The sequence below is a fragment of the Pan troglodytes genome, chromosome 15 (assembly GCF_028858775.2).
Source record: "Pan troglodytes isolate AG18354 chromosome 15, NHGRI_mPanTro3-v2.0_pri, whole genome shotgun sequence".
In the NCBI taxonomy this organism is placed as follows: domain Eukaryota; kingdom Metazoa; phylum Chordata; class Mammalia; order Primates; family Hominidae; genus Pan; species Pan troglodytes.
Genome location: NC_072413.2, coordinates 71,854,032 through 71,881,586, shown reverse-complemented (window position 1 = coordinate 71,881,586; position 27,555 = coordinate 71,854,032). Strand labels below are relative to the sequence as shown.

The following is a 27,555-nucleotide window of genomic DNA, read 5'->3' as shown; positions in this document are numbered from 1 at the left end:
AGCCACCCTTAAAAGCAGTCGCCAATGATACTAATAGCACTTACTAACTGAATATGATATGAGTAACAAAAACATAGGGTCTCACAGTTACTAAATGTTCATCAGTGGGATCACCATGAAAATCTTCTGGAAATAGTTTATGGATATACCACTTAGCCCTCAAAAAACTAGAAGTTTCTTCTAGGGGTTTTCTAGATTATACAACTATTTTATGCTGTACCATATAATTTAATGTTGGCTTATATACTATCTTTTATGTACTCAATGTTCTTTCCCATATATATGTAAGCTTTCACTTCTCAACTGGATTTTAAGGTCCCTATCTTCTACTTTTGTCTTTCCCATGGTGCCAGGCACACAGTAGGCACTGAATAAATGCATGCTGACCTCACCTGTTAAGTTTTTCAGAGAAGAGGGCCTGGCCTGTGTAACTTGGGTGAAATTTCTATACCAGAGAGGAGCAAGTGTTTCCTAGAGAGCCCTTTCTTTTCTCCAGAAGATATGGCTTTTGAAGGTATGGAGAAATTGCTTTATATCTCCTCTGTAAAACCTGGTTATGTTCTGTTTAAATGTTTTAAAAGTTAAGTTCTTCCATAACTGCAATAGGAAAGATAGAAATAGTTGGGCTAGGACGCTAGGATTAGGAATAATTTTTTCTTAAGAATTTTTTCTTTTTATTCTTTTATTATATTATCTTCAATGAAAAAAAAATTTTTTTTAAACAGATTGACTAATCCACCCCAGAGAATAAGAACACAAATGCTACTCATACCACAGCTACTCATAAGAAATGAGATTTAAACATACATTGTGGAGACACCCCATTCCTTAGCCCCTAGTTGCAGCCCATTTTTCCCAAATAAAGGAGAGTTGGAAGTCTTACCATCATCAACTCCCAGGATAGAATTGGTATTTGGTAGGTTCAAGGACTCTCCACCAAGGCTGGGCTGGGAATTCACAGACACCAGGTTTTTACTGGGTACTGAAGCCTCTTCAAGCAAACTACTGCCCATCAGTGGCTCAGCTGCACAGAGAATAGGTTGTGAGAGACATACAGCAATCAAGGCTGTGCCTGGTCCTCATTTTCTTTCAACAGAAGCTGGCCTTCTCTTTCATTACTAGAAGTTAACCTATAGATGGGATGCCACCTCCTATTTCACCTACTTTCGAGAAACAAGAATAAACCTAGAAGGGAAAGAGTAAGCCTTAGAAGATAATGATCCTTGCTTGTGTTCAGCGTCTGAAGAATTAGCATATGAAACAGGATAGGTGGATCTTTAGAAAGGAATATTTGGAATAATTAAGGAAAGATATGGCGAAGGAATAAGAAATAAAAAGAGTTATCAAATTTCAGGCAGGGCAAAAAGGTAGTCATGACTGGTAAATAAAATATGCTTCCAGCCTGGCCAACATGGTGAAACCCCGTCTCTACAAAAATGTAAAAATCAGCCAGGTGTGGTGGCACCTGCCTATAATCCCAGCTACTCAAGAGGCTGAGGCAGGAGAACTGCTTGAACCCAGGAGGCAGAGGTTGCGGTGAGTCGAGATGGCGCCACTGCACTCCAGCCTGGGTGACAAAGCAAGACTCCATCTAAAAAAATAAAAAAGCTTAAACTCTTCCCATGCGGAAATCTTTTATCACTGTGTTACTCAAATGCTTGTTCATGGATCAGCACTAGTTACCATCAAACTCACTAGGGAAACTTTTAAAACTACAGATTCTAGGATCTTGCAAATTATCTCATTTATCAGATTGCTTTGTTTTATTGGTGGGGGGACAAGCAACAAAAAGTATATAAATTTTAAAAGGTTGCAGATGATTCTACTGTATAGCTATGTTTGGAAACCATCAGCCCATCAAATGAGACCAGGTCTATCTACCCAAAACAGAATCAGAAAATTTCCAGATAAGCAGGCAGGACAGTGATTTGGCTCGTGGAACCCTAGAAGTAGTATAGCCTTCCACTATGCTCACCCTCCTCACCAGTTTGCTCCTGCTCTTGACTCCCAGCTGCTCCCAGCTGCAGGTGATGCTTTCTCATATGCACATTCCTGCTTCCACTCTGAGAGAAGGTCTTCCCACAGACTTGGCACTGATGAGGCTTCTCTCCTGAAACAGGGACCAGGTTAAACAAGGAAGCCAAAAGGACAGGAAGAGAATGAACTCAAGACCTAGATGGAGATACCCAGAGAATGTTAAACTGAACATAAGCAGCTGCTCCTTTTCCCATTCCCCACCTTCCCAGCCTCTCAAACTTCAGTATATGGGGGAAGGCAGGAAGAGTACACCAGGAGGGCTTTAGCACACTCCCTGCTCCCAGCCGCTGGTCCTCTCCAGACCTACTGTAATGCTGCCTTCACAAAACCTCTTTGGTATAGGACCATGGTGACCACAAAAAATATGCCTTCTTTTTCAGATAGTCTTCCATGGACCTCTAGGACATGTGCTTTCCTCAAGGATTTCAATCCTGTGTTCCTAATATCCCCTTGTCATATTCCCTGCCACCCTCTTTAGGGTCATCAACATTCACACTGGTGGCTCTTACAACATAATAATCTAAATTGTCCTCTATGTCTTCAAGTCCCAAACTCTCCATCTCCATTCTACCTACCCAGAAAACCATACTTAGAGCAGGGGTCAAAAACTCATGTCTATAGGAGACTGATAGGTGGCAAAAGTAAGTAAAATGGCCAAGTGGGGGCTGCAGTAACCTAGAGAGTACCTAGAAAAGGGGCAGCTGTTATTCAGCTCTAGCCAACTGTTGCCATGGGTAGATTAAGGCAGATTCTCTGATTTTTTTTTAAGACACTGGAAATAAGGATTTTTAAGTAGAATCTCCCAATTTCTAAATGCTAGGAACAAATTCACAATTGACAAACACATGGTACAGCAATCATCATTGCTGATTGTATTTTGCTGGGAATGCAAAATACAAAAACCTCTTTGGGGGAATCTGACCAGATCTAGAAAAATTGTAGATGCACTTGCCCTTTGACCTAGGAATCCCACTTCTAGGAATATGTCCCAAAATTACAGCAGCAAAATGTGAAATACTCTGTGCACAAGGTTATTCATCACGGCAACATTATTTTAAATGGCTAAATACTGGAAACAACGTAAATATTCATCACAGAGACTAAAAAGCTATAGATACTGCAGTAGTCCTGCATAGCAAAAAAAAAAAAAAAAAAAAAAAAACCCTATACAATAGAAACAGGGTGGAATATTACAAAGCTTAGAACTAAAAACTGAAATCACCATTTGAACCAGCAATCCCATTACTGGCTATCTACCCAAAGGAAAATAAACTGCTCTACCAAAAAGACACTTGCCCTCACATGTTCAATGCAGCACTATTCACAACAGCAAAGACATGGAATCAACCCAGGTGCCCATCAATGGTAAATACGATACAGAAAATGTGGCACATACACACCATGAAATACTATGCAGCCATAAAAAAGAACAAAATCATGTCCTCTGCAGCAACATGGATGCAGCTGGAGGCCATTATCCTAACCAAATTAACACAGAAACAGAAAATCAAACACCATGTTTCTCACTTATAAGCGGGAGCTAAACACTGGGTACTTATGGACACAAAGATGGGAACAATAAACACTGGGGATTCCAAAAGCGGCTATGGGGCAAGGGCTGAAAAACTACCTATCAGGTACTATGTTCACTGCTTGGTCAACAGGGTCATTAGTAGCCCAAACTTCAGCATCTTGGAATATACCCTTGTAACAAACCTGCACATGTACCCCCTGAATCTAAAATAAATTTATTTTAGCCAGGTGCAGCGGTTCACACATGTAATCCCAGCACTTTGGGAGGCCGAGGCGGGCAGATTACTTGAGGTCAGGAGATCAAGACCAGCCCGGCCAACATGGTGAAACCGCATCTCTACAAAAATTAGCTAGGCGTGGTGGCGGGCGCATATAATCCCAGCTGCTTGGGAGGTTGAGGCAGGAAAATTGCTTGAACCCAGGAGGTGGAAGTTGCAGTGAGCCAAGATCATGCCGCTGCACTCCAGCCTGAGCCAGAGTGAGACTCTGTCAAAAAAAAAAAAAAAAAAAAGGCCGGGCACGGTGGCTTACTCCTGTAATCCAGGCACTTTGGGAGGCTGAGGCTGAGGATCACGAGGTCAGGAGATCGAGACCATCCTGGCTAACACGGTGAAACCCCATCTCTACTAAAAATACAAAAAAGTAGCCGGGCGTGGTGGCGGGCGCCTGTAGTCCCAGCTACTCGGTACGCTGAGGCAGGAGAATGGCGTGAACCAAGGAGGCGGAGCTTGCAGTGAGCCGACATCACGCCACTGCACTCCAGCCTGGGAGACAGCAAGACTCCGTTTAGGGGAAAAAAAAAAAAAAAAAAAAAAAGGCCATATGAAATGTCCAGAACAGGCAAATCCAGACACAGAAAGCAGATTAATGGTTGCCAGGGGCTGGAGAAAGAGAGACATGGTCAATGATACTAATAATGGGAATTCTTTTTCTTTTTTTAATCATCTCCTGGATATGGGGATCCTTTTTGGGATGATGAAATGTTGTGGAGTCGGACAGTAGAGAAAACTGTAAAACTATGAATATATAGTTGGCCATCCACATCCATTGATTCAACCAAGCAGATAAAAAATATTCAGAAAAAATAAAAATAAAAAATAACAGGCCAGGCGCAGTGGCTCATGCCTGTAATCCTAGTACTTTGGGAGGCCAAGGCAGGTAGATCACTTGAGGTCAGGAGTTCCAAGACCTGGCCAACATGGTGAAACCCTGTCTCTACTAAAAATATAAAAATCAGCCAGGCACATGCCTGTAATCTCAGCTACTTGGGAGGCTGAGGCAGGAGCATCACTTGAACCCAGGAGGTGGAAGTTTCATTGAGCCAAGATCGTGGACCACTGCACTCCAGCCTGGGCAACAGAGCGAGACTCCATCTAAAAAAATAAATAAATAAAAAATAAAAATATAGCAATAAAAATACAAATAACCAATATAGCATAACTATTCACATAGCATTTACGTTGTATTAGGTACTATCAGTAATCTAGAGATGATTTAAAGCATATGGGAGGATATGTGTAGGTTATATGCAAATACCATGCCATTTTATGTAAGAGACTTGAGTATTTGTGGATTTTGGTATCTGTGGGGTCCTGGAACCTATACACCACAGATAACAAGGGATAATTATATTACTACTAAAAATCACTTAGTTGCACCCTTTTCTTCTTTTTATATTTTAGATGGAGTCTCACTCTGTCGCCCAGGCTGGAGTGCAGTGGCATGATCTCGGTTCACTGCAACCTCCGCCTCCCGGGTTCAAGTGATTCTTGCACCTCGGCCTCCTGAGTAGTTGGGATTACAGGCACATGCCACCACACCCAGCTAATTTTTGTATTTTTAGTAGAGATGGGGTTTCACCATGTTGGCCAGGCTGGTTTTGAACTCCTGACCTCAGGTGATCCACCCACCTCGGCCTCCCAAAATGCTGGGATTACAGGCATGAGTCACCATGCCCGGCCGGACTGCACACTTTTTTGAGATGAATCTTATGGTATGTGAACTATATCTCAACTTAAATAACCTGCATTTGCTTGTATATGCAAAAAGAACCACTGGAAAAGTAAACCAAATAGGAAATAAAAAGTGTTTATACCTATAAGAGAAGGAGGGAGGGAACATGGTAAAGAGACACACCTATAATCAAGGCTTTTTGAAAAAGAAACTGAAGCAAATCTATATATCAAGCTGGTGATATATTAAAACAATGATTTAAAGGGTATTTAAACATAGTATTATTCTAAAAAAAACACAGCTCCAAAAGTCTTAAACTTCATTCTGTAGACAAATTGATAATATTGGTATTATCATTTTGAAACAATATTGTATTAATGTTATGAACCAAGATTTTCGATGTAAGAAAAAAATAAAGTACAAAAAAATCCCCTGAAAATTGTTTAATGTGAAAATTTAAATTGGAATTATGAACATGAACCAATTATTTTCTTTTCAAAAATATGTCTTTAGTTCTTTCCACCGAAAAGTTCTAGAAACAGTAACAACCTTCTTATTTATTTATTTTTTTGAGACGCAGTCTCGCTCTGTTTCCCAGGCTGGAGTGCAGTGGTGCATCTCGGCTCACTGCAGCCTCCACCTCCTGGGTTCAAGAGATCCTCATGCCTCAGCCTTTCAAGTAGCTGGGATTACAGGTGTATGCCACCACACCCAGCTAATTTTTGTATTTTTTTTTTGTAGAAACGGGGCTTCACTGTGTTGCCCAGGCTGGTCTCGAACTCGTGGGCTAAAGTGATCTGCTCGCCTCAGCCTCCCAAAGTGCCAAGATTACAGGCATAAACCACTGCGCCCTGCCAACGATGACAACCTAACAGCAACGGGCACATGGCACCCAGACTGTGGTTCCAACTATAAGGAACCAGGACTCCATGGAGGAATAGCTGATTCCAAGTCCAAGGTAAGCCTGGGAACTGTTGTTGTGTTAGAAAGCAGAGAGGCTATAACGAGACAAATGGGTCATGTCAAAAGCATAAATACAGCATGAGAAGCTCCAAAAATAACAACCAGGCCAGGCACGGTGGCTCATACCTATAATCCCAGTACTTAGGGAAGCCAAGGCAAGTGAATCACTGGAGGCCAAGAGTTCAAGACCAGCCTAACAAGGCAAAACCCCATCTCTACTAAAAAATATGCAAACATTAACAAGACATTGGTGGTGGACGCCTGTAGTGCCAGCTGCTCAAGAAACTGTGGCATGAGAATCGCTTGAACCAGGGAGGCCAGTATAATTACCCTCATAGAAAAGCTAAAGATATCACAAGAAAACATTACAGACCAATATCGCTCATGAACATCCAGACTCCTTTTCCTCCTTCCTTTCCACTCTCCCGCCCTCCTTCTCTATCTCTCCCTTCCTCTCATCCTTCCTTCCTTCCCTCCCTCCCTCTCTCTTACTGATTTATTATTTTTTGTAGAGGACAGGTCTCCCTATGCTGCCCAGGCTGGTCTAGAACTCCTAGGCCCAAGCAATCCTCCTGCCTTGGCCTCCCAAAGTGCTGAGATTACAGGCATGAGCCACCACATCCAGCCAGCTATAAAAATTCTTAACAAATTATGACAAAACCAAGTCTAGCACCACATAAATAGGACTATACACCCTGACCAAATGGGATTTACCCTAGAAATACAAAGTTGGTTTTACATCCAAAAACCAACTACTAGCAGTAAAATTAGTAGCATACAGTACAAAAACAAGATCATCTCAACAGACACACGAAGGTGTTTGACAAGATCAAATACCCATTCATAATAAAAATTCTCAACATACTAGGAAGAGAAGGTAAATTCCTTCATCTGATAAAGGGCATCTATGAAAAAACTACAGCTAACATCAAATTTAATCATGAAAGGCCAGGTGCGGTGGCTCACACCTGTAATCCCAGCACTTTGGGAGGCTGAGGCAGGTGGATCATTTCAGGTCAGAAGTTCGGAACCAGCCTGACCAACATGGTAAAACCCCATCTCTATTAAAAAAAAACAAAAATTAGCCAGGCATGGTGGCGAGCGCCTATAATCCCCACTACTCGGAAGGCTGAGGCAGGAGAATCGCTTGAACTCAGGAGGCAGAGGTTGCAGTGAGCCAAGATCACACCACTGCACTCCAGCCTGGGCAACAGAGTAAGACTTTGCCTTAAAAAAAAAAAAAATTAATCATGAAAGAATACATGCTTTTCCCATAAGACTGGGAAAAAGACAAGGATACGTACTCTCACCACTTTTTTTTTTTTTTTGAGACAGATTCTCGCTCTATCACCCAGGCTAGAGTGCAGTGGCGCGATCTCGACTCACTGCAACCTCCACCTCCTGGGTTTAAGCGATTCTCATGCCTCAGCCACCTGAATAGCTGGGATTACAGTCATGAGCTACCACACCTGGATAATTTTGTATTTTTAGTAGAGACGGGGTTTCACCACGTTGGCCAGGCTGGTCTAGAACTCCTGGCCTCAGGTGATCTGCCTGACTCGGCCTCCCAAAGTGCTGGGATTGCAGGTGTGAGCCACTGCGCCCGGCCTCACCACTTCTATTCAACATTGTACTCAAGGTTCTAGCCAGAAAAAGAAAGTAGGCCGGACGCTGTGGCTCATGCCTGTAATCTCAGCACTTTGGGAGGCCAAGGCAGGTGGATTACCTGAGATCAGGAGTTCAAGACCAGCCTGGCCAACATGCTGAAACACTGTCTCTACTAAAAATACAAAATTATCCGGGTATGGTGGCTCACGCGTGTAATCCCAGCTTCTCAGGAGGCTGAGGCAATAGAATCTCTTGAACCCAGGAGGCAGAGGCTGCAGTGAGCCCAGATTACGCCATTGCACTCCAGCCTGGGTGACAGTGGGAGACTCAGTCTCCAAAAAAAAAAAAAAAAAAGGAAATTAAGGCCAGGTGCAGTGGCTCATGCCTGTCATCCCGACATTGGAAGGCTGAGACAGGAAGACTGCTTGATCCCAGGAGTGTGAAACCAGCCTGGGCAATATGGCAAGACCCTGTCTCTATAACAATTTTTTAAAAAAACTAGCTGGGGGCCAGGCACGGTGGCTCATGCCTGTAATCCCAGCACTTTGGGAGGCCAAGGCGGGCAGATCACTTGAGGTCAGGAGTTCAAGACTAGCCTGGCCAACATGGTGAAAACCCGTCCCTACCAAGAATACAAAAATTAGCTGGGTGTGGTGATGCATGCCTGTAATCCCAGCTACTTGGGAGGCTGAGGCAGGAGAATCACTTGAACCTGGGAGGTGGAGGTTGCAGTGAGCTGAGATTGCGCCACTGTATTCCAGCCTGGGCAACACAGCGAGACTCAAAAAAAAAGCTGGGCATGTGCCTGTAGTCCCAGCCTCGGGAGACTGATGTGGAAGGACTGCCCAAGCCCAGGTCGAGGCTGCAGTGAACCATGATCATGCCACTGTACTCCAACCTGAGCAACAGAGGGAGACCATGTCTCAAAAAAAAGCAAGAAAGAAAGGAAATTAAAGGCATCTAGCTTGGAAAGGCAGAAGCAAAACTATCTTTAATCTCAGATGACATGATCTTTTATGTAGAAAACACTAAGAAATCTATTTTTTAAAAACTACTAAAACTCAGCAAAGTGTGGTGGCTCATGCCTGTAATCCCAACAACATTTTGGGAGGCCAAGGTGGGAATACCACTTGAGGCCAGGAGTTCAGGACGAGCCCAGGCAACACAAAAAGACTCCATTTCTACAAAATAATAGAAATTAGCTAGATGTGGTGGTGTGAGCCTGTAGTCCTATTGCAGGAAACTGAGGACTGGAGAGACTGATACGGAGAACAGGAGGATTGTTTATTTTAGGTACGCACCAGCTCAGTGGATTCACATCCAAAAAGCTGAGCATTAAACAAAGACGGAGTGGGGTTTTTGTAAGCGGACTTACAAAAGTAAAACAAAAGCAGTTAATCATGACAGGTCACATACTTTATAGCATAGCATAACTTGTGGCCTTGCATAGCTGGTGACCTTATAGCTGCATTGAAAGAAAAATAAGAACTGGCTAAATACAGACATTTGTAAAACACAGTTATGCTTAAGAAGCCAGGGAAAGGAGTAACAGTAAAGGAATTTGTCTTTCTTTTTTTTTCCTTCAACCTTGCTCTGGAAGAGGGGGTGTCTGGAGTCCATTCCTTTGGCCTTGGCTTCTCAAACAGTGTTATCTTATAACTGTCCTTGAAGTGAGCTTGCTAGGCAGAGGAAAACTTGTTCTTTTCTTTTTAACCCTTGCCTTGCCTGTTACTTTTCTTGGAGTGAATGAATGCATATTTATTTTTAAATTTCTGCCTCAGTCCCAGCTACTGGGGAGGCTGAGGTGGGAAGATCACTTGTTCCCAGGAGTTCAAAGGCTTCAGTGAGCTACGATGGTGCCACTGCACTCTAGCCTGGGCAATAGAGTGAGACTTTGTCTCTAAAAAAATAAACAGAAAAGAAAAAAAAAATGGGGTGTAGGAGGAGGGGGAGAACATCAGGATGAATAGCTAATGGATGCTGGGCTTAATATCTAGGTGATGGGATGATCTGTGCAGCAAACCACCATGGGACACCTTTACCTAGGTAACAAACCTGCACATCCTACACATGTACCCCTGAACTAAAAAGCTGGAAGAAAAAAAAAAAAGAAACTACTAAAACTCAAGCATTTACCAAGGTTGCAAGATCAATGTACAAAATTCAATTGTATTTCTATATACTACCAACGAACAACTCAAAAATAAAATCAAGAAAACATTTCATTTGAAATAGCATCAAACATGAAATACTAGAAGTAACTAGAGCATCAATTCCTTATTCTCAAAATTCACAATTAAAAGAATTACATATTTATCCTGTCTTGCCTATGCAAATGATCAAATAGCCCTACTTGATATTAGTGGAAGAGTCCAACTAAAGAGTCGCACAGTACAGAAGAATTCCAACTAATGTGAAAGGAGTAAAGGAATAAGAAAAACCACCATTTTACAATCCTTTATGAAATAAGAGATTCAGGTATCATTTAGGAATGAAATCAAAAGGTGAAAGGTTGGCTGGGTGTGGTGGCACGTGCCTGTAATCCCAGCACTTCGGGAGGCCAAGGCAGGCAGAACACTTGAGGTCAGGAGTTCAAGACCAGCCTGGCCACATGGTGAAACCGTCTCTAGTAAAAATACAAAAATTAGTCGGGCGTGGTGGCACGCGCCTGTAATACCAGCTACTCAGGTGGCTGAGACAGGAGAATTGCTTGAACCCAGGAGGCGGAGGCTGCAGTGAGCCAAGATCACGCCACTGCACTCTCGCCTGGACAAGAGAGTAATACTGTCTCAAAAAAAAAAAAAAAAGAAAAGAAAGTGAAAGGTTCATAGGGAACCTTATAATACAGGGATCAGGCCAGCTGAACCCATGGATCAATTTTGACAACCAAGCACTGTGAGCTTCCTGATGTGACACAAAACGAAGCACACAGAACCATCTCTGACATATTCTTGCCCAAAACTTCCAAACTTTGAAGCTTTTAGAGCTTACTTACATTTATAGGAAACGTAGAGAAACAAGTTAAATGACATAAATGGAAGCAAACCAATATATCCAGAATGTGGGCTATTCTATAGGAGTCAACTGACTCTGTTTTGCAACAACTCTATGAAAAAAACAAACAAACAACAACAACAACAGCAAAAACTCAATGTAGAAAGATCTAGATGTTTAAAGACTTAATAACCAAATATAATATTGGATCTTGTTGGATCCTGATTTAAACAAACCAACTTTAAAAGACATTTTCGAAACAAGTAGAAAAAACTGAACATGGATTGGTTATAAGATAAAACCAAGGAAATATTAATTTTGACAGGTATAACACCACTGTTGCTATATAAAAAAAAATTTCTCTACTTTGGTGAATCTTTCACATAATCTGACACAGTAAAGTAAAATAAAAACGCTCTACAATCCAAGCAAAACACATCTGAAGTCCACATCTAGCCTACAGGATACCAGTTTGCCACCTCTGCTTAGAACTTGTCATCATATTAAAAAACTACTCTACTTCTAAGATCTCAACTCTGAAATGTACATCCCTGATTGATTATAACTCTCCAACTTCCTTGCTCCTGCTGCAGTAGCTTGCTTTCCTCATAAGTAACTTTCCAGTTCCTCCTCTCCACTTGTCATGTTCTGGCTTCCCCTTGTTTCCCACGGCCAGTCATTCAACAATGACCTGATTCCATTCTAGAATCCCTCTCCTCCTTGAGTTCATCTCTTCCTCAGCAAGCCTCTGCTCTGATTAACCTCCATCACCTATTTTCTCCAGTATCCAGCTTTTAAACTGTTAAGCAGTAGCAGAGAAAAGTAATAAAATCTGAACAGGTCTACTAAAAAAAGTTATGCTACTTACTCTCAGCTATGTCCTCATTCACTGTTACTTAGCAATCCTTTTATTCATTCTAATTGGTTCAATCAACAAATTCTAAAAAGCTGTTGTGTGCCAGGAATTTTCTCACCTCCAACAAACTTACAAGGCTAGTCTACAGAGCCCCTCTAGCACTCATCATCCAACACTTTTCTAACCCCTCTTATAAATATGTGAGTCAGCCTGACAACTGGAAAGCCCCCTTTCCCTCCTTATCTTCACTACCACTTTTTTTTCTTTTTTTTTTGAGACAGGGTCTCGCCCTGTCACCCAGGCTGCAGTGCAGTGGCGCAATCACAACTCACTGCAGCCTCAACCTCCTGAAACTACCATGCTTTTTTTTTTTTTTTTTTTTTTGAGACGGAGTTTTGCTCTTGTTGCCCAGGCTGGAGTGCAACGGTGCAATCTCAGCTCATTGCAACCTCTGCCTCCCAGGTTCAAGCAGTTCTCCTGCCTCAGCCTCCCAAGTAGCTGGGATTACAGGCATGTGCCACCATGCCCGGATAATTTTTTATTTTTTTAGTAGGCTAATCTCAGCAGGGTTTCACCATGTTGGTCAGGCTGGTCTCGAACTCCTGACCTCAAGTGATCCACCTGCCTCGGCCTCCCAAAGTGTTGGGATTACAGGCGTGAGCCACCACGCCCGGCCACTACCATGCTTCTGATTATTGATTATTCATCAATAATCCTCACCTGCTGCCTCCATTTCTGTATAACTTTATAGCCAGCCAATCATTTGTGGAGTTGAACAGATTCTTCCACTGGGTCTCTTTCCATGCTCCCTGCCACTACACTGGAGCAGACTTCTTGACCAGACTGAAAAAAAGTCTTCTCATCTCTTCCTGTTTTAGTTTAGCTTCTGCATCACTGCCAGATAAATCTTCAGTAAGCCGAGTTCTCATCAGGTTGTACCTCCAGTAGGCTCCACAAACTCTTCTTCCTGGCATTTTAGGCCCTTCTTAAACTACCTTCCCCATCTTGTTTTCCAAGTAAATCACCATGTCCTACAGGAAAAAAGTCCTTCTAACAAGATACAGGCTTTTCCCTGGGCTGTACCTGACTTCTGGTTGAGAGGATGAGATATATCTGCACAGAGTGAGCAAACTGACAGAATTGCAGGGAATTAATTTAAGGCTCCAAACAGAAAATGAGTCACTAAATCTTACTCCTCTTTTCTCTTCTCCACATCTGCAATGATAAGGTTTGTGGTTCTATTTGCCAAAGGCATAGTTTCTGCCAAAATGGTGACTCAAGCAGGATCACTAACACCTGCTCAGAAGGCAGTACTATTACTGGTGCTGCTACAACTTATATCAGTCTTTTTACTTTCTTCTGATATGAAATCCTCCCCAAGGATAAAAATGTCAATTCCTAAAGAAGAGGGTCCATGTTTTATGTAACTTATAAAGCACCCAGCAGAGTGCCAAACAAATTTGCTGATCTCTTCAAAAGAAGGCTTTATTAGAAACACAGCTGCAAATAATAATTAGATGTCCCCCCCCACCTTGATTATAAGAATTAAGGGCCTTGATTTCTGATTCTGTCATGATGATGAGAAGCTTTCTATCTTTATAGTGAACAGTTTGTTTCTTTTTAGATGTCTTTATATCACCCCCACAACCCTTTTATTCTTTTGTCTACTTTTCCTAAAATCTATGAATGGCAGAGGTTCTGATACCTGAGTGAACCACCAGATGTTTTCGGAGGCTAGAATACTCAGCAAAGGAACGGCCACATCCTTGGGCTTCACAAAGGAAAGGTTTCTCTCCTAGAGACAGAAAATGAGATAAAGACTCAGTCTTCTGATGAACTGATTACCTGTTACTCTCTTTTCCCACCAACTTTATTCAGAGTCGAATGACTTACCTACTCTGATTTATTTAATTCATGTTATAATTTCAACTGGGCTACCTAGCAAGTGTTGCCTCTCAATGATCTTTTAGTATATATCCCACCAGACAGCCTTGCCCTTTTCCTTGGAATGTAAGCCTATATTTCCTTCTCCCTCCTGGCCCAAGAGCTGGAGAGTTGCATTAACCTACCTTCTTCAGTGACTCCCACCATCTGAGGATATCAAGATTAATACTGTATATGCTGTCAGGATTTTTACCTTACATCAATTTTCTTTATGACTCAGTTTGTAGATCCATCTAAAAGTATAATTTTTTTGGAGAGGAAGTCTCACTATGTTTCCCAGGCTGATCTCAAATTCCTGGGCTCAAGCCTGGGCTACAGAGAGAGAGACCCTGTCTCAAACAAAAAAACAAACAAACAAACAAAAAAGATGCAGTCTCTATCCTCCAAGGGTCACAAACTAGTGTGAGACAGACAAATGAATTCATAAATACAAAAAAAAGTGCTCCGTTGCAGTAATTTTTGTAAGCAGCTGAATTTCTGAGTTCATCTAAAAGATGACAAGGATGGAAGGAAATTTCAGGCACCAGGAATACTGTGAGCAGAGCCTTGAAACAGAGTGCCCGGGGAAAGTTCAGAAAATGGCAAGTAAGGCTGGCACAGTGACAATACGGGAGCTGAGCTTTCTGGGAGGGAACAGCACTGCTAGATTATACTATTCTTTTAGACTGTACCACACAGTTTAATGTTTGAGACTCTCCACCGGTAGCTTTTTTCAATGTTTTAATTGTATACTCATCCCTCAGAATGCTAGGTACTCAAAAAGTTATTGAAAGAATGAGCAATATACTAATATATATAACAGAACAAATGTAAAAAAAAATTTTAGTAATAACAAGATCAAATGTTTCAAAAGATGAACTAAAGAACTAAAAAAACAAAATGGATTTAGAAAAAGATTCTACATAAGAATGTAATGGCATGAAATCTCTGCATCAAGCTGGTTAGGGGACATACCTGCCTATTTGGAAACTTGAGAGGATGGTTATTTCACTGGGATAAGGGACACAGGAGAAGGAAGAGGTTTAAAAGACAATGCAGCAAAATGGTGAAAAACATGGCCTTTGGGGTCTGTTAATCCAATTCTGACTTCAAATCCTGGCACTACCACTTATTTGCATGGCGAAGGTGTTTAATCTCTCTAAAAATCAGCTTTTCATCTACAATATGGAGATAATACAATTTCAAAAGAGTGTTTTGAGGATTAAATAATACCAGGTAAATATTCAGCATAGTGCCTGGCACATAGTAAGCCCTCATAGTAAGCCACTGAATTAACAGATTTACTTTTTTTTTTTCCAAGACAGAGTTTCGCTCTTGTTGCCCAGTCTGGAGTACAATGGCACAATCTCCACTCACTGCATCCTCTGTCTCCTGGGTTCAAGCGATTCTCCTGCCTCAGCCTCCCTAGTAGCTGGGATTACAGGCATGTGCCACCATGCCCCAGCTAATTTTTGTATTTTTAGTAGAGACGGGATTTCACCATGTTGGTCAGGCTGGTCTGGAACTCCTGACCTCAGGTGATCCACTCGCCTCGGCCTCCCAAAGTGCTGGGATTACAGGCATGAGCCATTGCACCCAGTCAAAATTTTCTTTTTTTGAGATGGAGTCTCGCTCTGTCTCCTAGGATGGAGTGTAGTGGCACAATCTCGGCTCACTGCAACCTCTAACTCCCGAGTTCAAGCACTTCTCCTGCCTCAGCCTCCCGAGTAACTGGGATTACAGGCACCCATCACCATGCCTGGCTAACTGTATTTTTAGTGGAGATGGGGTTTCACTGTGTTGGCCAAGCTGGTCTCGAACTCTTGCCCTCAAGTGATGTGCTCACCTCAGCCTCCCAAAGTGCTGGGATTACAGGTGTGAGCCACTGGGCCCGACCTGAACTGCAGCTTTACTATCATTACTACTAATAAAGCTTTGAGGTCAGTTTTGACATTTGAGATAAACTGAGTTGTCAGCATTTAAAAATAAAATCCTTGGAAGAGCTTTGGGGTCATATCAGAATTCAAATTCCAGCTCTGCCATTTCCTACCTGCATGATGTTGGGCAAGTTACTTCTCTCTCTAATCTTCTGCTCCTTTATCAATAAGTACAGTATCTAATGCATAAAGTTACCTTAAAGATTAAATGAGATAATGTATATGTGGTTGGTACATACTAAAGTGCCTCAACAAATGCTAACTTTTATTATTATATTAATTATTATTGAGATTCAGATCTGTGAGGCATCTAGGGAGAAATAATTAAATTGAGGCCTGAGATTATGACAAAAGAGTACACTGAGTAAAAGAGAAGGAACAAGAAATTCTGAAACTGGTGAAACATTCAGAGATTAACAAGAGATAAAAGCTAGAAAGAATTAGAGAAAAAAAACAATGGGAAAATCAGGTCATATTTTGAAGTAAAAGCATTTTAAGTCTGGGCATGGTGGTTCACATATGTAATCTCAGCACTTTGGGAGGGCAAGGTCGGCGGATCACTTGAGGTCAGGAATTCGAGAACAGCCTGGCCAACATGGCAAAACCCGGTCTCTACAAGAAATACAACAATGTCTGGGCGTGGTGGTGCACACCTGTAATCCCAGCTACTGGGAGGCTGAGGCATGAGAAAAGCTTGAACCCAGGAGGCAGAGGTTGCAGTGAGCTGAGATCGCATCACTGCACTCCAGCCTGGGTGACAGAGTGAGACTCCGTCTCAAAAATAAATAAATAAGAAAAAAGAAAGCATTTTAAGATGATGTTCAGAGGTATCAAATGCTACAACAATGGGCTGGTCTGAAGGTAGTGAGTTATCTCAACTGATGTTCACAGTCAGTTAGATCAAGTGCCTTGTTTTACTTTTTCCCCCTCTTCTCACTACTGCATTTGACTAATTAAAAAAAAAAGTATAGGCTGGGCACAGTGGCTCAAGCCTGTAATCCCAGCACTTTGGGAGGCTGAGGAGGGCAGATCACGAGGTCAGGAGATCGAGACCATCCTGGCTAACACGGTGAAACTCTGTCTCTACTAAAAATACAAACAAAAAAAATTAGCTGGGCCTGGTGGCGGATGCCTGTAGTCCCAGCTACTCAGAAGGCTGAGGCAGGAGAATGGCATGAACCCAGGAGGTGGAGCTTGCAGTTAGCCGAGATCTCGCCACTGCACTCCAGCCTGGCAACAGAGCAAGACTCCATCTCAAAAAAAAAAAAAAGTATGTGTGTGTGTGTGTGTGTATATATATATATATATGTGTGTGTGTGTGTGTATATATATGTATGTGTATATATGTATGTATATATATGCCTTTTATTTTTATATTTTATATATGCCTTATATTTTTATATATGCATTTTATATATGCCATATATATATGCCTTTTAATTTTACCTGCTGTCATTTTGCCAATGCAAGAATCAAGAAGAATCAAGAAGAGTCAAAGTGGCAAGTAAGTGGGGAAGAATAGTTACACATTCTAAGAGTGGTGTGGGTTCAGTGATTATACTTTGGCTAGAGACTAGCCCACGCTGGACCAAGTGGCTTGGAAAATCACCCTTAGACTCTTAGATTAAGAGTCAAGGAATCTTTATTTTGCTCCTGTGATATTAACATACTGTGTGACCCAGAATAATTCACTTCTCTATTCTGTTTCTCACGTTGTGAGGCTCTAACAAGAAAGTCAGGGATTATATCTTATCTTTTGTATTTTTTTCCCACCCTGCCCCATTTAGTGCCTAGAACAGGTTCTGTATGGTTTGTGTGACTCAGTAAATGTTACTGCCCAAAATCATAACTGCGCAGTGTTCAGAAAGATTTGAACACAGACTGATTTTGTCCACATCTCCCCACATCATTGTTGTCTGAGAAGGTCTTACAGCTCTCCCTGCAGGTTAGGCTCCTGAAAACAGAAATCAACACTGTCTACTCTACACACACAGGTAAAAATACAATAAATGTTATTATAAGTGCAACAAGTCATTTGAAAAAGAAATCCCATCTTCAGAGTTCTAGCAACAACCCCAGACCTTCATTTCTATTCCCACTTGAGTTTTTCCTAAGGAGAGGCAAACATGCAGAGCCAAGGAGCAGACTGCCCAAAGGAATGTTGGTGCTACACACACCTGTGTGGATGCGCCGGTGGTTCTTCAGGTTTCCAGCTGTAGTAAACTGCTTACCACAGCCAGACTCATGGCACATAAAGGGCTTCTCTCCATTGTGGGTCCTCATGTGCACCTTCAGCCTCTGCAGCACATAGAAGCTTTTCCCACAACCTTCTGCAGGACAGATGAAGGAGCGGTCATTTCTGCAAAAATAATCACATAAGGAAAAATATCTGAAAACACTCTTTGCTAGAGATGACAAGTCAAAGCCCCTATTGACTCTCAAGGCAAACAGTAAGTCCAAAAACTGGATATATCAGAATCAACTGAAGACTTTGTTAAAACTATAGCTGGGTGGTGGCTCACGCCTGTAATTCCAGCTACTCTGGAGGCTGAGGCAGGAAGATTACTTGAGCCCAGGAGTTTGCGATCAGCTTGGGCAACATAGCGAGACCCTGTCTCTAAAAAAAAGTTTTTTTAATTAGCCAGGTGTGGTGGTGCAAGCCTGTAATCCCAAGTGAGGCTGAGGTAGGAAGATGACTTGAGCACAGGAGTTCGAGGCTGCAGTGAGCTATGATGGCGCCAATGTACTCAACCCTGGGTGACAAAGTGAGATCCTGTCTCTTAAACAAAAAAAATCAAACAAAAAACTACAGATGCCTAGCACCACCCCTTAAACTGATCTCATAGGTTCAAGGTAGGAGCCCATGCTTATTTGTTACTTTTAAGTTCTCAAAGGAAATATGTTTTATAATAAAATTTGAGAACTCTTGGTTTAAGGCCTTTAGGTCCCAAATGTCTTATTAAATATTTATCAAGAATGAGATAAATGAGACAATGCAAATCCTTCTATTAAAGAAAAAAAGATATCTTAACCAGAAGTTAACTGGAGTCCCTACTTTCCTGTAATTTGTCAACCTGAGGGACAAGTTCCTCTGGAAGAATCAACTTTTGCATCAACGTATATCCAAATATGAGATCTCGGATTTGCTCACCGATGAGTCTTGAGGTGGTATTTAAAGTGAGCTGGCCATACAAATGTCCGGTCACAACCTTCAACTGTACACTTGAGCTTCTTTTCCACTTGAGGAAGGGGCCCAGAATCTTTTGACTGCCCATCACCAGAACCAAGGTGGACATTTTCTCCTGTAACAGAGTCACATATTTGTAATCCAGGGAAAGACCCTACTCAGATACTTAGGCTCAAACAATAAAGCTCCTATATTTTACTCCTAGTGATCATTAATCAGATATCTATCTTCATCTTCCCCAGTTATCTTTGTATGCACTTAACAGCAGAAACTTGGCCAGGCATGGTGCTCACACCTATAATCCCAAGCACTTTGGGAAGCCAAGGTGGGAGGACTGCTTGAGCCCAGGTGTTCCGAGACTAGCATGGGCAACATGGTGAAACCACATCTTTACAAAACACAAACAAACAAACAAACAAAAATTAGACAGGCATGGTGGCGCAGTCCTGTAGTTGAGGCTCCAAGGCTGAGGCAGGAAGATCACTTAAGCCTGGGAGGTTGAGGCTATAGTGAGCTGTGACTGCACCATTGCACTCCAGCCTGGGTGACAGAGCAAGAATCTGTCAAAAAATAAATAAATATAATAAAACAATAGAAATGCAAGTGTTCTACATCCTCATTCCCTTACTCCAGAAAAACTACCAAAAACTATCATGCTTTGTTTCACAAGACTAGGCCTCTTTGACAAATGTAAGAGATATCCAAAATGGTTTGCTATTAGAAATCAGAATTAAAACCATTTTGCATTACACAGTTTGGTGGAGAAGCAGGGATAGCAACACTATCCCTGAGTAGGGTGCTACAAAGATGACAATGTTCTGAGTAATAAAAACTCTGTATTTTGCTTGTGTCCGGGAGGCGGAGGCTGCAGTGAGCCGAGATTGCACCACTGCACTCCAGTCTGGGCAACAGAGTAAGACCCTGTTTCAAAAACAAACAAACAAAAAATCCCACTGTATTTTAAGAAGAAGTAGTCATTCTGGTTCAGTGTGGGCTTTGACAGCCATTTTTAGATTTCCATCTTCTGAAAGGAATTTGGCTATTTCTTGTCATTCTGGAAACTAAGAACCACCTTCCAATTTCCTGTACCACCCTTCTTTAGTTATAAAATACTTAAGGAATTCAAAAACTCAGATGATTTTTAAATTTCTAACCACATTTTAAAAAGTAAGAGAAAATACCTACTGGAGTTCTGTTCAACAGAATAAAGAGAGGTGAGGAGAGGAGTACAAAGTGCCTCCCTTAAATGTAAACAAAATCAGTTACTTAAAAATTTTTATATAAATTCCAGATTAGCAGGTGGTGGTCCTTTTCTTTCACTTTCTTCAAGAAATACTTGAACATCAATAGAGAAAAAAATTAATAGTCATTTAATTCTGCTATGAGCATATGCAGGCAGTGTATCTTTCCACTATATATACCTTAGCAATAAGATTTGTATCTCCAAATTTCCCCCTCAATAGCCAAAAGTAGAATATATATGTTGTGCCTATCACAACCCCTAGAACCTGATGGTTAATCAAAGGCAGTTTCTGTCCCATCTATTAATCTTCTCCTTGCTATACTTTACCAAATACTAGTCATAAAACTAATTGCTCCAAGGTCAGAGCAGAACCTAGGATGCTTCCTGCTAGTTACTATTAAGTTTTTCTTTAATATTGCCCCAAGGTTTTTAAAAACGTGTTTACTTGAAAAATATCAGGGCCAGGCGCAGTGGCTCACGCCTGTAATCCCAACACTTTGGGAGGCCGAGGTGGGTGGATCATGAGGCCAGGAGATCCAGACCATCCCGGCTAACACAGTGAAACCCCGTCTCTACTAAAAATACAAAAAAAAAATTAGCCAGGCATGGTGGCGGGAGCCTGTAGTCCCAGCTACTCGGGAGGCTGAGGCAGGAGAATGGCGTGAACCCAGGAGGTGGAGCTTGCAGTGAGCCGAGATCGCGCCACTGCACTCCAGCCTGGGCGACAGAGCGAGACTCCGTTTCAAAAAAAAAAAAAATAATACACATATAGCACAAAAATACATATGCCGTGAAGGAATCTTCCCACCAACCCCAGAACTCCAGCTAATTGATTTCTAATGAAAGGTCTGTTAACATCATGCTTTTTTCTTTCAAATTTTTTCTTTTTTTTTTTTTTGAGACAGGGTCTCATTTTGTTGCCCAGGCTGGAATCCAGTGGCATGATCTCGGTTCACTGCAGCCTTGACCTCCCCAACTCAGGAGATCCTCCCACCTCAGCCTCCCAAGTAGCTGGGACTAGAGACAGGTGTGCACTACCACACCTGGCTAATTTTTTCTATTTTTTTTGTAGAGATGGGGTTTTGCCATGTTGCCCAGGCTGGTCTCCTGAGCTCAACAGATCCACCCGCCTCGGCCACCCAAAGTGCTGGGATTACAGGCATGAGCCACTGCACCGGCCAAAAAAATCATGCTAATACAGTGATTCAAATCAGTGATAGTAGGGGCTTTCTGGATTCCGTTTTATAGATACAATAAGAATATTAATATAATCATAAAATAGGAAAAATGAATACATAGAATAAGGCAAGGCTAAGAAATCACTGAAACTCCTCCTGCTCAAGAATGAAGATTATCAATATATGGTCAAATAAATATAACACAAATTTTTCCCTAAAAAAAAAAAATCCCTCAGAAAAGAGTGTATTTGAGTTCTATCATGTTGGCCAGGCTGGTCTTGAACTCCTGACCTCCAGTGATCTGCCCACCTTGGCCTCCCAAAGTGCTGGGATTACAGGTGTGAACCACTGTGCCCGGCTGCCGTATGGTTTCTGTTACAACTACTCAGCTTTGCCATAGTAGCAGCCTTAGACAATTTGTAAGTAATGTGGATGCCTATGTTCCCATAAAACTTTAATTATAAAAGCAGGTGGGGATTTGGCCCAAAGGCCTTTGCTGACCTGATATACAACATCTTATGCAAAATTAAAACGTTTCTGTATTTCAAACAACTTAGACTGTAAGTGAAGATAACGTGCTCTGAAAAACTATGCTAGAGGACTCATAAAGTGACTTCAGTGTCAACAATGACAAAAATATTTATGTTAAAAATGCATTAAAATATTGAATAAAATCACTTCATTACATGTTAGTGCAAGGGTGTCCAATCTTTTGGCTTCCCTGAGCCACACTGAAAGAAGAAATGTCTTGGACCACACATAAAATATACTAATACTAATGACAGCTGGTGAGCTTTAAAAGCAAACAAACAAAAAAATCTCATAATGTTTTAAGAGAGTTTATGAATTTGTGTTGGGCTGCATTCAAAGGCATCCCGGGCCACACGTGGCCCACAGGCCGTATGTTGGACAAGCTTGTGTTAGTGGGTGAAAGCAATATTGATATATTTCATATGATTTAAAATGTATATGTGGGACCACGCACGGTGGCTCACGCATGTAATCCCAGCACTGCGGGAGGCAGAGGCAGGCAGATCACCTTGGGTCAGGAGTTTGAGACCAGCCATGGCCAACATGGTGAAACCCTGTGTCTACTAAAAATACAAAAATTAGCTGGGCATGGTGGCATGCACATGTAGTCCCAGCTACTCGGGAGGCTGAGGCAGAGAATCACTTGAGCCCAGGAGGCAGAGTTTGCAGTGAGCCGAGATTGCGCCGCTGCACTCCAGCCTGGGCGACAGACTGAGACTCGGTCTCAAAAAAAAAAAAAAATTAAAATGTGTATGTATAACCAAAATCATAAAGCTTCCAAATAGCAACCTATAATGTTAATTTTATCTACATGCTTAAAAGTTTACATAACTAAGTTAGAAAAAAATAAAAGGCTTTTAGGGTATTATCTTGTTGGAAAATAAAAGATTGTCTTATATTTGGGGTGATTTTTTTTTTTTTGGGAGACCAAGTTTCGCTCTTGTTGCCCAGGCTGGAGTGCAGCGGTGCGATCTCGACTCACTGCAACCTCCGCCTCCCGGGTTCAAGCAATTCTCCTGTCTCAGCCTTCCTGAGTAGCTGGGATTACATGCATGCGCCACCACGCCCAGCTAATTTTGTATTTTTAGTAGAGACGGGGTTTCTCCATGTTGGTCAGGCTGGTCTCGAATTCCTGACCTCAGATGATCTGCCTGCCTTGGCCTCCCAAAGTGCAGGGATTACAGGCGTGAGCCACAATGCCCGGCCTATTTGGGGTGATTTTATATTCAGGCATACAAAGTAGTTGTTAAGATAGTAAGGCAACATACTTTGAGAGTAAGAAAAACATCCACACAATGCTTTGCTGATTATAACATTTCCCAGATAGAATGTTACATAATCTCCATAACAAGTCAGTCAGGAAAGCTGCCTGATCTCTATGTTCAGATCGTAAGAAAATTGAAGCTAAGGGAGGTTAAACTGCCCAAGGCAGGGAACCAGTAAATGATGGTGCCAGGCCTGGATCCCAGGGCTCCCAGATTCTAAATTGCAAGCTCCCCTCCCTACGCTGCTTCTCATTGGCAAATATGACACTATTTCTTCAATGTAAGAGGAAATGCTGAAGGTTTCAGCATCCGGAGATTGGCACATATATCTCAGGAAGAATCTGAACTTTAAGGGTCCCACCAAAATGTTAAAATGAACCATTCTAAGTAGCACTATGGTAGTCATAAACAGAACTAAGTATTTTGAAAACAAATAGTTTAGAGTTTGGCTGGGGATGGTTGCTCACACCTAAAATCCCAGCACTTAGGGAGCCAGAGGCAGGAGGAGACCCTGAGTCCAGGAGTTTGAGACCTGTCTGGCAACAGAGCAAAACCTCATTCTCCACAAAAAGGGAAAAAAAAAGACCAAAAAAAAAAAAAAGATTTAATGTTTCAAAATATTCATAGGGAACTCTAGTTCTCTATGAGAAATTTTAACTTTTTATTTTCATTTGAATGGTAATCAAAAAATAATAATAAGCATATACTAGATAATCTGCATAAACTCCAAACAACTGTGTACTAAGTGCTTAAGCTTAGTTTGTGATAATGATAGCATTAAACCATGTTGTATTGAGTTGTCACATGTTAATGAGAAAACACAGAGGCAGACCTAAAAAAGTATTCATGACATGCTACATAAGCAAAGATTCTGCAGTGGTCTGAATAGAGCCGTGGTTCTCAAGCTTTAACATGTATCAGAACCAAGTTTTTGACTCAGTAGGTCTGGCATGGGCCTGAGAGTTTATATTTCTCAGTTCCCACGTGACGTCAATGATCCAGTGACAATGCTTTGAAAATTACTAGAACAGAGAAAAGTGACACAGAGTAAGTAGTATAGGCATGCTGAACTGAAAAGAAAAAGCATTAAAACCATCATAGCTAATTGTTAAACTGCCATGAGCAGCAATTTAGTTTCAGCAAAACATAATCCTCTGCCACAATGACTTAATGTTTTTATTTTCATGGATTTGGTAGTTTTATTCCTATTAACTGATAAAACTGTTTTGATTTCATGCAAGAGCTCTAAGTATACGAAGTTTACACAGAATTTATGTTTTTGCATATTTAAGAGACATTACAATAAAAACAATTCAAACCCCAGGATGTATATTATTTTTTCTTTAAAAGGGGCTCTGTACATTATTTAAAGTTGAGAATTCAGAATACTAGTTGGTTTTGAACACAAATCTGGCATGGCCAAGTTATTTTATAGAAAATAAAATTTAAACAATTTACGGATTTCTAGCCTTCTGCTCTCATCAATAGAATAATTTAAATTATATACAACTCAAACCAGCCACTGCATTACCAAAATCTCTTTGCACAGAATAGTGGCAAGGAAAATGCCGACGGGCCTCACCATTGCTGCTGGTTTTTGCATTCTTTGCCAGTTGTGCACGAGTAGCAGCAATCAAACTGTCATGGGCCAACTCCTGAACCCGGAGGAACCATGGAATGCTACTGTCTGTGCTCTCACTGGAGAGGAAATCATTCCCTGAATCTTCTGCCTCATCCTGTACAAACACTAAGTGCTCAGCTGAAGAGCCCAGACCTGGAAGAAACAAAATATATGAAAAGTTAGCAACCAAGCAAGCTTTTTATTTGCCCTGGCTCAGAGACTCTCCATGTCCCTTTTTTTTTTTTTTTTTTTTTTTGAGACGGCGTCTCGCTCTGTCACCCAGGCTGGAGTGCAGTGGCGCAATCTCGGCTTACTGCAACCTCCGCTTCCCAGGTTCAAGTGATTCTCCTGCCTCAGCCTCCTGAGTAGCTGGGATTACAGGCATGCACCACCACGCCCGGCTAATTTTTGTATTTTTAGTAGAGACGGGGTTTCACCATGTTGGTCAGGCTGGTCTTGAACTCCTGACCTCGTAATTCGCCCACGTCGGCCTCCCAAAGTACTGGGATTACAGGCGTGAGCCATTGCGCCCGGCCCAGAAACTCTCCATGTCCTAAATAAGCTATTCCTGACCTTCGCCTTTTACCTCAAACTTCTCACTGAAGAGCAGGCTATCATCTTTCTACCTTTAGTCTACAGGCTTGTCATTACCTTGCCTCCTCTGGTTTCAGAGGCAAAGCTGTCTTTCTTGGTCAACCAGACTAATCCCCACCTACTGTATTTCATTCTCATTCTTCAATTATCCCCCCATATATACTTGTGTTATCTCCTTTCTCCTATCTGCAACTAGTTCCTCTCTATCGGCCAGCATTTCCTTATGTCTTTAAATATGTCCTAACTCAAGTCTCTCACCCTTATTTTTAAAAAGAATTAGAAAACCCCAAGTACTTCTCTAGCTATTTACCTTCTTCCCTGTTGAAGTCAAGTTTCTTGAACAAGTGTACCTTCTAACTTGTGTATCTATTGTCTTACCTCCCATCCACTCCCCATCTCTTTAACCCTGGCCTCTACCTCAGCTACCACAGTAACAATTGCTCTTGCTAGGGTCACCAGACACACACTTCTTCTCACTAATAAGCCCATCATGTAGTATTTGGCATGATTTAGTATCTTTTCTGCCTTAAAACTTCTTCCTCCCTTGGCTTCCCTGCTACCACTCACTCCTGGTTCTCTTCATCCCCTTCCAGCTGCTCCTTCCTGTTCTGTTGTCCTCTTAAATGTTTTTTCCCAGGGTCCCAGACTCGCCTTCTTTTCTGTTTATGCTTGAGACTTCTCTTGAATCTATGTTCATTGTTTCATACGTTTCCTGAACGCTGATAAGCACCAAAACAGACCTTTCTAGAACTCTGGATTCATGTTTCTAACTCTCTAAAGGACATGTCCTCCTGAATATACCTCCAAAATCTCAACATAAATAGGTGCAAATTGGAACTAATCATCCTCCCCCAAGCCTTGCTCTTCCTGTGCGATCTCAGTAAATGGCACTACATAATTTCCCAAACAAGATATGAGTCATACTAGAGTCCTCCCTCTCCCTCTACATATTCAAATGGTCACCAGACACACCAATTCTCCAAAATAATAAAATAATAAAGGTTCTTTCTATTTTAAGTATGACTAAGTTAAATATGCCCCACCCCTAATTTTTTTCTTAGGCATAAGCAGAGCTCAAAAAAAAGGAAAGAATACCTGCTCTTGTTAGGTTAAGAAGAATAAAAGAAGTGCTATCACTTGGCTGTAGATCTTGCAACAAGCTAGAAGACTCTGAAGTGGACAAAAACTCCGGGGATTTCTGTACAGTCTGAGCTCTCGTCTCCTCTCCGTCTGGACCCACATTCACCCGAAGGCTTCTCAAAACAGCTGAGGAAGGGACCTCCTTGGAGGAGTTAGAATGATTTGTAGTATCATCTAGTAAAGGGAAAATACCACAGCTTTATGTAGCACCTATCTCTAGGAGCCCACCATTTTGATACACAGCACCCAACATCTCTTGGAAGCTAACATCCTTATAGCAACAGACAGCATTCTCATTACACAAATAAAAACTTTGTCTCACAGAAGAACAGAGAGATGGCTTTATGTTCCAAAGGCAGTCAGCCAAAATGTGAGGAACAGAATTCTCTGTCACTTGGCAGTAATGGTTGGTGAATAACCAACCATTCAACATTTGGACATCACAGAATTTAGTCCTTTTTGAGGCCAGAAATCAGTACTTTCTCCTTGAAAAATATAGCTATACAATGAATACTAACTCAAGAATAGGATCTACATTTTATTTTTCCTGGAGAGAGCTCCCTCTCCTTAACTTTTGTATTAGGTTGGTGCAAAAGCTATTGCAGTTTTTGCCATTACCTTTTTACCTATGGTTGTATCTCAGGCTGTGGTTATTTTTTCTGTGCCACCACACCTGGTTAACTTTTGTATTTTTAGTAGAGAGGGTTTCACCAGCCAGGCTGGTCTCAAACTCCTGACCTTAAGTGATCCACCCACCTCGGCCTCCCAAAGTGCTGGGATTATAGGCATGAGCCACCACGCCCGGCCTGTAATATTGTGTTTTATGAGCTGGGAGGCCAAGTATTTGGATTTTCATTTACTTTTATCTATACTTGTATGTCTAAAATACTTTAAATCAAAATTAAAACTAAAAGAAATGTGGAAAAGAAAGTGAATGCATTTTTTTTTAAATCCATTCATTAGTTGATGAACACTAAAGCTGATTCCATATC

The 27,555-nt window shown here is 41.6% G+C and overlaps 1 protein-coding gene and 1 long non-coding RNA gene across 14 annotated transcripts in view; one reads left to right on the top strand and one right to left on the bottom strand.

The window, feature by feature from the left end:
* Positions 1-27,555, bottom strand: part of ZNF410 (zinc finger protein 410) — a 45,881-nt gene that overhangs the window by 9,511 nt on the left and 8,815 nt on the right. For 3 of the 13 annotated variants that reach the window (XM_063792685.1, NM_001246558.1, XM_054665694.2), the window contains 7 exons: positions 26,519-26,737; positions 24,791-24,982; positions 18,956-19,106; positions 17,982-18,163; positions 13,650-13,739; positions 1,985-2,110; positions 884-1,024 (listed from right to left, as the gene is read on the bottom strand). In XM_063792685.1, coding sequence (XP_063648755.1) covers positions 884-1,024; positions 1,985-2,110; positions 13,650-13,739; positions 17,982-18,163; positions 18,956-19,106; positions 24,791-24,982; positions 26,519-26,737 — 1,101 coding nt within the window. Of the gene's footprint in view, positions 1-392; positions 598-883; positions 1,186-1,975; positions 2,111-13,649; positions 13,740-17,981; positions 18,164-18,955; positions 19,107-24,790; positions 24,983-26,518; positions 26,738-27,555 lie in introns of those variants that run through there. The other 10 variants (XM_063792684.1, XM_009428052.5, XM_054665693.2 and 7 more) reach the window with 8 other exon arrangements.
* On the top strand, positions 354-26,892 carry LOC129137083 (uncharacterized). The gene is made up of 3 exons (XR_008539266.1): positions 354-514; positions 6,265-6,481; positions 26,485-26,892. It is a non-coding gene; the product is annotated as an uncharacterized LOC129137083 (long non-coding RNA).